Source organism: Halichondria panicea, chromosome 13 (genome assembly GCF_963675165.1).
Source record: "Halichondria panicea chromosome 13, odHalPani1.1, whole genome shotgun sequence".
NCBI classification, from domain to species: Eukaryota; Metazoa; Porifera; class Demospongiae; order Suberitida; family Halichondriidae; genus Halichondria; species Halichondria panicea.
This window is the reverse complement of record NC_087389.1, coordinates 3176386-3190770: the sequence shown is the minus strand read 5'-3', so window position 1 is coordinate 3190770 and position 14385 is coordinate 3176386. Positions and strand designations below refer to the sequence as shown.

Below are 14385 nucleotides of genomic sequence, written 5' to 3'. Positions count from 1 at the left end.
GCTGATAGCTGATTTATAGAGTTGATTCTCGTTGAGTCAATCTGGTGGAGTCAATCTGGTGGCAAGACGGTGTGAGATAGTACCTTGTGTGAGATAGTACCTCTCTCTATTAGTACTGCAAGAGAAGCTGTATGTTATGATTACCTCTTACATGTGTAAGGTTATACATATCATTATACATATCATTCTAGATTCATAATTAGGCAGGCCAGAGGTCGCATACATTTTTTTGGCTTCTGTTTGTGTAATTCTCTCTATTAGTACTGCATAGACCATTGAGAAGCTGTATGTTATTATGATGACCTCTTACATGTGACCTCTTACATGTGTAAGGTTATACATTATTATTGATGTAGGGTCATAATTATTTTAGAAAGGCCAAAGGTCACATTAATTTGCATCCCTAGTTGGCTTGTGCATTATTCCCAATGATGGCTGTTGTTTTTTAGCTGTTGTTTTTTAGATATACAGTTACATAATTATTAGACTCTGCGCACTTAAGGATTTCAATACCAAAATTTACACTATGTTCATACTGCTGTATTATTTGCAACATACAGTGTATGCTGCATCAAAATGATCCAAAATGAAGTTCAATGTTTTCTTTTTCCAAAAAACTAATTAGCTTAATTCAATTATGCTAATTAGTCCCATAAATGGTGATAAAATTAATCTTATCAGTGCCTGACCCAGGCCTTAACTGCGCAGAGTATGCACCCCAAGGTTAGTGGATTTGTGTTCTCTGTGATATGCACTATAAACTAGGTTCTTAGGATTCCAAAGGTCACTTAATTTTTTGGGCCTCACCCTTCTTTATGAAGTTGGCTTCTCTGTTCCACTGTTCCACAAATCATGTGTGGTTAGTATGGTGAAATTGCATGATGGTAGCAGTAGTAGTAAGTACAATTACCTTGCAGAAGTAGTGGACCTAGCTCTGCCTCTGTAAACATTAACTCTACTGTTGTGTAGTTGCTTTACCTTGTCGTGGGAGGTTCATGGTCAGCTGTTGAACGCTGTTGAACGTGGAGGGACTGGGGGCGAGATGGAAGTGTCTGGGGGTAAGAAGGAGGTGTCTGGGGGTGAGAAGGATGTGTCTGGGGGTGTATCTGGTGAAAAGTGAAAATCTATAGGTGAGAGTTACGTCAGCAGCTGATGGTGTGAGTGTTATGTGAGTGAGAAGGGGACCCTGGGGAGGGTGATGGTCTTGGAGTGTGTGCAATTAATAAGTATGTACATTTTGTTGTGAATACCCCTCTTCCTCATGCAGGTCCATAAAATCATCGTCGCTGCCGTCTGCCATGGGGTCGTTACTGTATCTGATAAGTCTGAGAGGCTGCCATCCAATAGACCTTGCAGCACAGAGGCCTTGTTGCACAAAAAAATATGCACAGTCCAAAATCTAAATTTTAGTACCGTCCTGTTTGCAGGATTCATGTGTGTTCCAGTAGTTTTCCATTATGCATCCTTCAACAGTAAAGTTGGTGTCCCCATTACCATTTCCTATAGGTCCAGCGGTATGACACATGAAATATCCCTTAACGCTATAGAAATTTGGTATTTTCTCAGAAATTTCATGCATAAAGTATACGCATAAAGTATACACTATAGTGCACAAAGATATATATAATTTTTATTGTGCTACTGTATATGAGACAGATTTTTCCTCGATCATGCATTCAAATTCTGAAGGTTACCTTGAATCAGGTTATTTTTAAGTAGCATGAGGAGTCTCATGCCTTGTCTGGGTACCGTGTCTGAGGTGACTTTAGTAGCCGGTGCTGCACAGGGTAGCTAGCGAACAACTAGATACCTCCAGTAGACGTGAAAAGCGCTGCTCAATGAGGAGCAGAGGAGTATGTTTCGTTCTTTCCTTGCAGGCCTGTGTTTAGTCTCATGTCTATCAACACCGGCGATTCTAGAATCCCAGCTCCACTAGCAGTCAGACGTGAGCAGCTGAAAGACATGCAAAGAGTAGGAATCTGTGTTACCACCAAGCTGACTTCGGGATACCTGCTCAGTGGCTGCCACTTCTCACGGGAAGGGTACGGTCTTGGTGGCACTGTGAAATGCCTTGCAGCAAGAGCTAGTTTGCAAAGACCGTATGACGAGCAGATAATGACACCATTGCAATTGGACGAATGGGCAATTCGCTCTGTCGACTTCGTACTATTGAGCAAGCGAAAAAGTTGTCCTAGAGAATCGATTTCAGAAAAGTTGCACCCTAGAAACTAAAAGTATTCTTTCTCCAGTATCTCCAAAAACGAAATGGAGATACAGCGGTGTCTGGGTATATGTGTATATGTGACATGTGTGACCTGAAGTCAATCAAGTCGATCTTTCAAGTACCCAGACATTGTATGTTTTAACTCTTGTGGAACCCAGAACCACAAGTATTCCTTAAAACAAACTGAGAACAAAACTGCAAACTTAACCGTCGGATTCTTAGTGAAGTGAAATGTCTATGCCCATACAACAAGGAATAAAATGGTGCAACATGTGTTGCCATAAAACCACGGTTATTACGCTCACCCGTTTTTATCATTTTAAATGCTCAGCCAGCGGTGAGATAAAATCCAAAAAATTTTTATGGATCAGCCTATCATATGGTATTAGATTTTCACATCATATGAATGCTAAGATATAAGTACTAGCACAATACGTACATGTATTACTATATCGGTGAACGATCTATGAATTCATTACTGCTAATTCTATTTTATACTCACTACTGATATTCTAACTACTTGTCTCCTGGTCATAGTCTCCTGGTCATAGTGCTAGCGTCAGTTCATCAGCGTCTGGCATAAAGCTTGGGAGGTATCCTACTATCCCCACTCCTTCATAGGCACATAGGCACTGTCATCACCAGAGGAGACATCGCCATTGCTGTCCTCAAGCTGTTCAAGCACATCGGCACAAGTAAACAACCTAGCCATAGCTTCGTGCGGTAAGATGCTAATGAAATTTTAACATAGCAACGTGGCTTGGAAATTTCTAGACTAAATTGCACGTGATTCTACAGCTCTTCCTGTATACAGGGATGTGCGTAGTTCGAGCTACTTCCTAAGTATCGCAGAATTAAAATTTCGCAAAAAAAGCGGGCCACGATCGTGGCCCGTGGCGGTTAAAGCTACTAATTAGCACTTTTTTGTGTAATTATTTATCTATTAACAATCTGTTATTCTAACATTTTATTCATCAATGCCTGTAAAACTTCGTATTATGTATCTCCACGAATCTCCCAAACCCATTGGCGTTATCACAACAAATATAAAAAAATTATAAATACCTCAACACTTGAGTCGAAGGTTCACCAATTACCTCCACATTTTGTGCATATCAAATAACATTTGCATGATGTAGGTAGGTCAAGAAACCTCACATTTTTGCTACATTTTTGCCACACTATAACCACGAAGCCATGAAACTTCAACCAAAGGTTTATCAAGTTAGTTTCGAGGAAATCTGAGGGGGTAATCCGATTTTCGTGTTGATCTCACATGGAATGACCCAAGAGCCTCTAAGTCAAGTCAAGTAAGATATGAAATTTAACACCCACCTTTTTCTGAACGCAGAACTATTTTGTATATGTAATCAGAATCTACACAGCGTAATTCATCTGATGACAAACTTTTGTGTTTTTAGGTGGCGGCATACGTGAAAAACAGTAGCAGTGAGGTGAGCCATACTTTAATCCTTTCAAGCTGAAGCGAAGCTTGTGTCAGACACACCTTATCACTACTTTGCCACCTGTAGATGTATTATGTACCAGTGTAGGTTTGGTTATGACAAGGAGGAGACAATTTAATTTACTGTGTCTTAAGCTTCAAAGGTTATTGATTGCAATGTCAAGAATGCAATGTCAAGAATAACACTTGACAATTCCCAAGCTATCTACTGCTACTACTAAGCTTCTGCTACTACTGCTACTATTAATGGTTTCTGGATTAGTGGCTATATGCATGTAGCTAGCGTTAAGTGTGCGTTATTTATGTGCGTTATTTAGAGTATAATTTTAACTAATAAGGTTACAAGTCCAGTGAGGTTTATAGGCAGCAATAATAATAATATGTAACATAAATTGATTGATCATGGTCACAAATTAATGTGCCAAGTAGCTAATCCAGCACTTTTGCCATTGGTCCTAACATGGTCCTAACAGCTTCGCTATACTAGCTGCATGTTTTGTTTTAGGTGCAGGTAGGTGATCTCTCGAATCGCTTGGCTCACTCTGATCGCTTGGTTCACTCTGTCGCTTGGTTCACTCTGATCGATTGCCTCTCTCGAATCGCTTCATCGATTGCCTCTCTCTGATCGACTCTCTGATCGACTCGAATCGCTTGGCGGTTGAGGGGTTGTGATGTAGTGTAATGGTTGCTGAACGAAGTTCGTCTCCTTCGTATTCGTACGATTGTATTTCCAGAATGGACTAATACGGGGAAGTTCCAACTTTTTTGGTGCCTCTTCAAGAACGCTCTGGTGCATGCCTTCAAATTTTGGGACATTTTCCCAGCTTTGGCTACACGGCTTTCGCGTTTCATGACGGCCTTATCCACTCGGATTTCGGTCTAAATGTCAGTGTGTTGATAACATTTTGTGGGTGTCAGTTTATGTGTCGGTGGTCGGTGGCTAATGGAAATGAAATGGTGGACAAGAGAGATCAAGTGTATATTCACGAAAAGAATTAATTATTCACTGCTTGTGTAGCCTATCCGTGATAATTCAGATTCTGAATGTTCTGACTACAACTTCATCGAACCACCAAAGAAAATCAAAAAAGTAAGCAATTGTGCCGTTATTAAATTGTGCCTGACAATAAACTAATGGGGAGATACTTAGTTTGGCAATTAGTTTGGTATATTGAAAATGTGGTGACAATAATGTATGTGTTGATCACTAGACTAAAAATGACGATATCAGGAAGGCAGAAGGTAATAATTATTTTAAAACAAAACCGATGCTAGTGGAGCATGACGATGCTCATTTCACAATTCGCCTTCCTGATTCTACCAGGGTTAACTGTGCATGGACAGCTACATGCACTAAAATTGCGAAATCGGATTCGTGCACTGTGCTCTGAACAAGAGCACAATCCCTTTCTTATGTGCTCATTACCCTCCCACTGGTCACACTAACAATGCGTTCTTATGTACATGTATTACACAGGAAAAATATCTAAATTTCCTATACTCCTGTAGACTTTCCTTTCCTTGATGAATCTTACACATGTCCTGAACTTCTTCAGGAATAGTAAAGGAAACTGGAAACTATACAGGAACTATCCTTTGTAAGTAGGTTGCAGGACACCTTCAGGAAATGTGCAGATTTTATGGGCTGCACTGTAGCAGGAAATTTAAATATTTTCCCTGTGTTATACGGGTTTACTCGGGAAATATTAATCACATTAGCTGCTAACATTGAGACGAGGGAATTAACGAGCACAACGGACGATGTTGAATGCTTCTTCAGCGTACTCACAATGAAACAGGTATATACATGGCAAATAATGGCAAATAATAATGAAATTACCCGCTATCTGTACACAAACCATACAGTATATACAATTACTATGCCTGGAGGAAAGTGTCAATAGAATTCATGAAACGATTGGATCCAGACCTTCCATTCTATTACTACACCTCAAGCGATCGGTTTTACGAAGGTCCATTGCCAGGGTTTGATGAACCGAGAACCGAGCACCGAGCACACAAACACATGTTCGTCAACCGCCCCAGGAGATTTCTAATCTGGGAAGAAGACTCTCAGTTGCTACAAGAGGCCGAGGTTCTCTGAGGGCTACCGAACATTCATACTCTGCTGTTCAGTAACACTACTGTACATTATGCATTCAAAATACATTTAAAACAGTCCCAAATTCTTCTTTACATAATTAATTTTCTTTACATAATTAATGAACATATCTAGCACTAGCTGATCAGACAACGGTGTATGAGATGCAGTGTATAATGCAGTGTATGACCCATTCAAAAGTTACTGACACTATCTCTATAGCAGCATCAAGTACTTCTTCTACAACTCTTTGCCATTCACCATAGCTTTTTTGAAGCTAAACATAACTGAATGGGTAAGATGAGGCATTTGTGCTCGTTTCTAGGCTGTGTACCGTCAGACTCCTTATCGGGTGATTACATGTTGTGGATGATTACATGTCAATCCCACTGCCACACAGTGTAAATCCTCCAAGTGTGTTTATTGACCTTTCAAATTGCACTATGACTATATGATTTATATATTAAAAATCTGTCACAACCATCCCTGTCCACATACTGCCATTTTACATACTGCCATTTTAAATACCTAAGACGAACAGTAAACACTGGGAAACTAGTATCTCTTTCTTTGTCATTATCATAGGCTTCAGCTCTGTGTTCTGCCATTGAACTGCTTGACTAGACTCCACCTCATCATGAAGTCGTCATTGGAATGTAAGGAATTTATATTAACTCCTTCGTTACTACGATAGGGCTGTGCTCTACAACTGTACCAAATCTGTCATAAGCTGGGGGCTGAAAGGAATTACTTTGGTTATTAACCAAAAGGTCACTGTCTCATCATGGTTAGACCAAAGAGTTAACTTAACTTTTCTCAACACTGTCCAAACCTATTATTTTATCCTAAGTTTTTTGTCAAATCCGGTAGACTGTGCTGTGCTGTCGACCTAGCGTTCAATTGGATACGGATCGGTCTGGAAACGAGGCTAACTGCCAACGTGCAATTTCAAGCATGTAGAGTTTGGCAACATGCAAGTTAGCTTTTGTACGACAACGAAGCTGTAACAGCCACTTTTTAAAACTAATAACTTAATAACTTGTTGTGTATATAGCCATTATAATAAGAGTGCTTGTTCTCGAGGTAAACACCAAGCTGGTCTCAAGGTAATGTATAATGTCTTATAATCTTTCAGGAATCGCTACCAGCCTGTTGGTTGAATAATAATATATTAATATTTATTGGCGATACATCTTAATTGCTTGGCCAAATTGCACTTGCATTGAGGTGCACATTAAATAGGGTGGACAAGTACAAGGGTTGGGGCTAATTTTGCTTAGCCTCCTTCGCAGGCCTTCCTTTTTCAGTTATAATTTTGTTTCTGTTGTTTGTCACAATGTTAACACCATACGGGAATAATTGGAGGGAGCAAAGAAAGAAAAAAGGAAGCCACTATAAGAAAAAGGAAGGCCTGCCTCGCTAAGTCTTGTGATCCCCTACTGACGTATACACATTTTAATGAGCGTGGGTGCAAGAAAACCTCAGCATGACCGCAGTAGCTGTCCTCCCACACAGCACTGGAGCGCCTTTACCAGGAACTGCACACGTTGTTGTGATGTTTTCTTCTGAAAGACTTCTTAGACATCTCAGCAGATAGAGTCTCACAATGGTATGCTTTAATATACCTACTAAGCTAGCTAATAACTTAGAGTAGATCTAGTTGGAAAAAGTGGTGTAGCTGATGAAAAAAAGATGAGAAAGCCACAAAAAAGTGAGTTGGTTTTTATATAATAAACATAGTGTATAGCTAAAGTGTGTATTGTTTCCCTGGATATGGCCTTACAATCGGTGCGCCTCACATATAGATGATAATTAATAATTATAGCACCAAATTCTATATATAGTACAAATTCAAAGAGTGCAACTGAGTGCAACTGCAGCAAATCAAAGTACAGCTTAACTTGTTCTACCTAGGCTAGCATGTCCAGTGATTTAGCTATAGATAGATCCAGCTGTAGTCTGAGGTCAAGAGTACAAGTACTTCCACTTTTCCACATTGCGACCAGGACAGTTTGAAGCAGTTGAGCCTATTCTACAAGGGAAGGACGTGTTTGTAAGAATGGCAACAGGCTCGGGAAATCATTGTGTATGTTCCTTCCTCCACTTATCGTGAGCTTAGAGGCAGCAGCAGTAGTTGTCAGTCCTTTAAATGGCTGGAACAACAAGTAGGTTGCCGGACGTACAGTTACAAATATTTTATAATTACAGCTATTCATGTTAGGTCAGTCAATTGAATAGTATAGGGGTCAGTGCAACTATAGCCACCAAGAGCAATTATGGCACTGCTGTTCAAGGAACGTACCGATTTGGTGAGTTGTACATAGTACTAAAATAAACAATCCACTTCAGTGTTTATGTGCCTTGAGATAGCTGTACAAACACCTTGGAGGGGATTTTTTTCAACACCATTTGCCAAGAAGCATCTGGTCCTGTTAGCAGTTGATGAGGCTCACTGTATCACTGACTGGTTGGTTAATTCTTCCTAATGGCTGTAAGTATATTTGTTCTTAATAGGGGTGAATCGTTCAGGCCTGCCTTTGAGAAGCTTGGTGGGTTGAGGGCTCTGACCAATGTACCTTTTATGGCTTTAACTGCGACTGCTTCAGCTGAGACACAGGACGTTATTGTAAAGTCCCTCCATTTAGTGAATCCAGTAGTAGTCGCACAATCTCTTGACCGGCCAAATATCTACATGTCTGTCGGACCAATAAAGGCCTTGACCGTAAGAATTATTAATTATGATATAACTCTCAAAAGCATAATTATACAGAAAGACATGGCTGGAGTGGCCAAAATGCTACAGCGCACAAGTCCAAGTGACATACCCAAGATACTTCTGTTTGTTCAAACTAAGAACATGGCGTGCAAGGTGTATGGGTGTCTTATCTCAGCTGCTTTCAGCAATAGTTATGTTGGGATGTATCACGCATCGCTGACACACTTCACGAAGGAGAGGATCAGAGCTGATTTTCAGGGCAATACAAAGCTTCGTTGCCTTGTTGCAACTGTTGCGTTTGGAATGGTAGGTATATATAGCACTCATTTTAGTTTGTCACTGTATGCATTTTGTCACTGTATAACACTGTATGCATGTATGCATGTCTATATAGGGGATGGACATTGGGGATATCAGGCTGGTTATAGTTTATGGTGCCCCAGGTGGAGTTAATGAATTACATCAGGTAATAATTACCCATAACGTCTTCAAGTTCATATTAGTTTTTCTTACGTAGCTGTGTGGGCGTGCTGGACGTGACAGATCTCCTGCCCGTGCCCATGTCTTCTACAGTCCTAAGCAGAAGAAAATCAACTCTTTTGTGAAAGATTTTTGCACAGACACCGAGAACTGTAGGAGGAGGAGATTGTTAAGGATCTTAGGTAGCAGAGAGCTCGAGAGCACCATAGCCTCAGCTGATAGCCCCTGTTGTGATGTATGTAATCCAGGATTGCCAGATCACATAGCGTGCTTAGAACCCCTTCTACCACCACCTACAAGAACAAGACGCAAGCGTGTTAGAGTGGCATCTTGTGAGCAAGAGAAAAAATTGGTTGAATTATTGACAGAAGAGCGGGACAATTTTTTATCAAGTCACCCCTCTTTTTTAATGATAGGTGTTGATTTTGTTCTCCCATCAGCTTTAATTCGTGCAATATGTCAAGATGTGTCATTTATAACTTCAGTAGAGTACATTAAAGAACATTACAGTTTAAGACCTGAGTTGTGTGACAAGCTTTTTGCTGTAATAGACAGTGTAGTGCCTGCCAAGAAGAGGCAACGTGTGTAATTGATTTTTATCCCATAATAATCACTCTCTTGTTATATTATTATGTTATACATTATTTAAATATTTAAAAGTATTGTGCAAACATCACGCGTTCGCGCAAAACTATGATCATGCAATGCCTTCCGGGGAAACAAGTACTGAAAATTTTATGTACACATTTAAAGAACATAAGAAATTTCGTAATCTATATCTAATTCTCTATCACTGTTCATGTATGTATAATTATATGCTTTCTTCTTGTTCCAATTTTTTAGATAAAACGTCTTTCAGCCAAGTCGTCGTTGTCAGTTTCTTCCAACCCACATCACTGTTGTCGATGAATGTTGGAGCAGTGCGGACTGATATTTCTTGTGTTGTTTGTTTCTCCATTAGGTCTCTGGCCATTTTCAAGACATCTGTGCTGGCATCTCGTACGGTGTGTGCTGTGGTCTGTCTTGCCGCTCGCTCCAAGCATGGAATCTGCCCGTTTGGCTGCTTCCATTAGGAATAGAACAGCCAAAGACACATCCTCAGTATGTTGAGATGTCCTGATTGTCTGCTTAAATATCCTGTATATATGCGTGTGATTATAATGATGGTAATACATTTATTATTGCGTCTTATACACTTACAGATTGTAATGCTCTATAAGCTGATCAACTGGCTTTGCATGTCCTAACCTCCCACTCATGTTCACAGTTCGGTTGTGAGTTGTGATGTACGCTATGTGCTTTGGGAACACGGCTGTCAGATTAGAGATGAGATGAACTGCCTCTGTAGAATAATTTGTACACCCCTCGGCAAGAAAATGTGGTAACCAGTATTTCCAATGCCTGACAACTTGTGATCCGTTTTCCCACCGAATCGCTTCGCTAAGGTCGACGTAGAGAAATGCGTGGTGAAGACACGACCGATGCATCTTGAATACAGGATCAGTTGAATGTTGTATAGGCATCAGTGTTTTGGTGACTAACTTCTCAGCCATTTCTTGCAACCAGCCGTACGTAACACAGTGAGAAATCTTATCATCGACGGACTTGATTTTCAGGTGTGTCATAATGCTGGAGATAAGATGACCTTTAAAGGCGTGCATAAGAAATTCATCACCGACATTAAACACTTTGACACCCTTATCGACACTAGTTCGTCGAATCACCTCACGTAGATTACACAACGATCCAGACTGGGCAGGAGTTCCCCAAAACTTAGTCATAAGAATACGGAGGAAGTCACCTGATGAATTAAAAAGGTAAGTTAATTAATTCAGTGTATGAAATTCAGTGTATGATCGCTATATGGCTTATAATTATTGGTATATTCGTCATTGATATAGTTAATTGTACCACCGCTGTGTATAACACTATTCTAAATAAGGAACACCGTTTGGGCCAGCCAGCATATGTATGGCACATTTGTTATTTCTATTTACCAGGAGTTTCATTGACCCATTTCAGCGTGTCGTGTCGATCGATCTTATCTCTGTTTGATCTTATCTCTGTTTGACGCCACAGTTTGCTTGCCCGAATTGTCTTGCATGTTGCTTGGTCACCTACGACTACCTGCATGTAATCATAAAATTGACGAAAGTTAATTAGTATACAACTCAGTATACTCCTACGATTCATGTACACATGTTTGCGTATAGGTTTGTGCACTAACCTGAGGAGCGCCATCAGTCAAGTCTGCATCTACTGCTAGTTGAGCAAGGATGTCGATGGTTTCCGCTGTGTACTTCTCATCTTTGAAAAGAACTTTCATAGGTACAACTTCAGATGGATGTTTTGGATGATGTGTCTCCTCTGGAATGAAACCTCGTAGGTCAGCAAGGCTGCTGAACTCTTTCACTAAGAAGCGCACCATGTACCTGACAGCTCTTGTCTTCAACTCCTTTGCGTCATCTTCACTCGGTAGAAAATCAGACGGTGTGAGTGATTCAATCGAGCGTTGTGGTGTAGTATCACTCCATTCAAATGGCCAATCTGGAAGATTTTTGATACGCACAGCTATGCGTGATGTGATGTTCAGCATGCTAGAGTGATAATCTGTAGAAGGTAAGTTTCTGTAGAAGGTAAGTTTCCATTGAAAACAATAATACTGTACATACAATCTATTACCGTCACGTTCATGGCGAACTTTTTGGTGAATGTTCAAGTTGTCGAACACCCACAACCAGTGGCCTTCACGTAATAGTTCAGTGTATCGTGATTGTACAGTGAGCTGTTTAAGATATTTCCAGGTGGTTTGGTACGACACGCATATCCCGGCATGATTTAGGCAATTTAGAACCTATATAGTGTTGTTAAATTTTTATAATTATATGCATCATGTATAATTAACATTGTTTTCCCACACGTTACAGTACCTGGGAGTTTGTGGACCTAGCCACCAGCATGAAGCTAATCAGCAATTGGAGACCGAGCACCCTTCTTGTCCTGCTTCTCATGAGTGTTCACATAGCTACCACCACCTTGCCGTTTTGTGTAGGGGCCACCTCATCGGCACCAGTCGTCTGGACATCACCAAGAGCCTTAAGAAGTTGAAGTACATCTGGAGCATACTGTTCAAATTCCTTGAGAAGTTGGTCCATCGTAAACTCTTGGAAGTGACGAATTGTCAGGTCCATGAGAGGCAGAGTGGGAGGAGGTTGTTAATGTGTTAATTTGCCTGACTAGCGATCTTTGATTGGCTTGCTCTAGTTCACTAACCCTATCTTCCAGCGCTTTCACTTGTTGCCTAAGTTGGCTGTTTGTATCAATCGATCTCTTGAGTTGTTCTGCGGAATTGTCGTCTGGTCTTTCGGCTCAATACCAACTATGTGTGCCTTGCGGCTATGTGTGCCTTGCGGCTTTTTCCGAAACGTTTTGAAAAGGATTGAGGGAAAACAGACGTGATAGTATCTGAGACCATTTGGAAGCTAAAATTTTGTTCGTGGAAAAGCTGAGCTGATATCATTGTACACATCCTCAAACTTCACTCGTTTCGCTGGGGGCCCTTCCGATGGTGATTCGTTGTAGTGTGCCTTGAGCCACTCTTCTTGTGTAATTTTTTCCATTATTGTCTGTGATTGGTTTGCTGTGTCACTGACATCATTGTTACTATTTTGGTACAGTTTTATGTTTTTTCCCATATCTAGACTATAATGGCATAGTCATTGCTAAATGTCACTATTATACTTATATAGTCTAGTAACAGTTGTTCTGTACGTCGTGTTTTGTGCTAAGTTGTACTGAATTAATTAATGTGCATGAGACCATAGATAGATGAGACCAAAGTGCAGTGCATGGTTAGTTTCCAGAGGCTGAGACAACTTGAGGCATAATAAATTATTATCATAACAGTGTATTTCATGGATAAAAAAATTGGAGCTAGCTAGCTACACGTACGTAGGTACACAGGACCAAAGTAAATTGTTTCCAAGACTTTTTGGCTAAAGCAAAGGCGGAATGCGTAGGCATGCTGTGGCTTGTTGGTCTGACTGCCCACGTTCATTTTCACTCGTCTACCACTCGTCTACCGTCACGCGACTTAGCAAGGCAGGCTCTCCTTTTTCTTAGTCTCTTCCTTCTTTCTTTCTTTGTTCCTCCAATTAGCCCCGTATTTTATCTTATTGAACTATGACAAAGAACAGAAAAAGGAGAGGCTGCGAAGGAGGCTAAATTTTGCTCAGAAGTGAATCAGAGATTACTCTTGTCATGTTAGTTGTCCGAGGACTCTTCTGCGCATGCGAGAAACTTGACCCCACATGTGCAGAATATTTAATAAGTACGAGCTCTTGAGACGGACCAAGTAATAGTATCAAACATGACAGCATGAAAGTGGCATGTGTGTAACGTGCATAACAACATGCGTGCATACAATAATTATTATAGGAACACATACGAAACCAATTACAGTATAATTACAGTATACTTATACAACTTGCATTAGCCATTGCTATGTGTCTTAACTCTTCCCCTGTCATCTGCCACACTGGACATTAGTTTGCCGCTTCCCATCCTTCAGTATCCGCAGTGGTGGCTCCTGTTCTTTTTTACGACTGCATACTTTTGTTGCTTAATGACTGAATGATGGCTGTGGTGCATGTGTATCACAATGTGTATCACAACGATTATTCAATATGTAATACGTACTGTGTAGACTTTGTTCATGGGTGTTTGTATAATAATTATAGTTCTTTGTTTAGTCTCATCCAATGGCTGCTGTACGTCACATTTGTGAAAAGTGAAGTTTGACTTCGTACCAACAACCATTTGCTCAAAAATTGTCCAGGGGAGGACCCCCAGACCCCCCTCAATCCCCCTAAAAATCCTATGAAATCCTGTGGGTACTTTTAAAACTATGACAAAGATAAGTTGCACTGTGCTAATAACACATAAAATAAAGGCCTTCGTCTCTTGAGTTCAACATAACATTTTACCTTCATGAATAACATTGAAAATAAATAACCAATAAGGCCACCCTAATCGACACCGCAGGTAATTTACGCCCACCCACCGCGTTACAACTAATATCTTTCCAACACAGCTTCCGCAGTAAAATTATTGGATATGTATACATAATTATGTACAATTAAATTACTGAAACTGCCCCAAATACCAAATCTTGAGGTCAGCCAAAAGGAATCTCTTACACTTTCTATACCGTCTTCTGAGCTGGCATCAATGGAGCATCAATTTCACCTTTCACAAAGACGTACTGTACTGATACAGCACCTACAGGTTTTGCATTCCATTAAGGAAATTGGCTTTGTTACTCTGGGTCAGCACAGGTTTTGCATTCCATTAATGGCTTTCTTACTCTGGGTACTCTGGGTCAGGCACTGATAACTTGC

General features: G+C 40.4%; 2 protein-coding genes across 8 annotated transcripts; one reads left to right on the top strand and one right to left on the bottom strand.

Annotated features, from left to right (window-relative positions):
* Positions 1 to 1300: 1300 nt before the first annotated feature.
* Positions 1301 to 12718, top strand: LOC135346651 (ATP-dependent helicase wrn-1-like). Of its 7 annotated transcripts, none has more exons than XR_010398077.1 (11): positions 1301 to 3534; positions 3646 to 3678; positions 4195 to 4779; positions 6376 to 8257; positions 8305 to 8512; positions 8561 to 8812; positions 8901 to 8972; positions 9024 to 10087; positions 10254 to 10803; positions 11200 to 11605; positions 11914 to 12718. XR_010398077.1 is itself a non-coding variant. In XM_064544345.1 (10 exons), exons 3-7 carry the CDS (start codon positions 8145 to 8147, stop codon positions 9573 to 9575), a joined length of 1197 nt encoding a protein of 398 aa, XP_064400415.1. In that variant the 5' UTR covers positions 1301 to 3534; positions 3646 to 3678; positions 4195 to 8144; the 3' UTR covers positions 9576 to 10087; positions 10254 to 10803; positions 11200 to 11605; positions 11914 to 12718. The 7 variants fall into 7 exon arrangements, 1 of the variants encoding a protein (XP_064400415.1); XR_010398080.1 differs by having other exon boundaries at positions 4195 to 8099; positions 8161 to 8257; XR_010398079.1 differs by having other exon boundaries at positions 4195 to 8099; positions 8140 to 8257.
* Positions 9880 to 12056, bottom strand: LOC135346644 (uncharacterized). Its single transcript, XM_064544336.1, has 6 exons — positions 11917 to 12056; positions 11669 to 11840; positions 11214 to 11596; positions 10984 to 11113; positions 10187 to 10787; positions 9880 to 10123 (listed from the first exon to the last, which is right to left on the bottom strand). Exons 1-6 carry the CDS (start codon positions 11995 to 11997, stop codon positions 9880 to 9882), a joined length of 1611 nt encoding a protein of 536 aa, XP_064400406.1. The 5' UTR covers positions 11998 to 12056.
* Positions 12719 to 14385: the final 1667 nt, after the last annotated feature.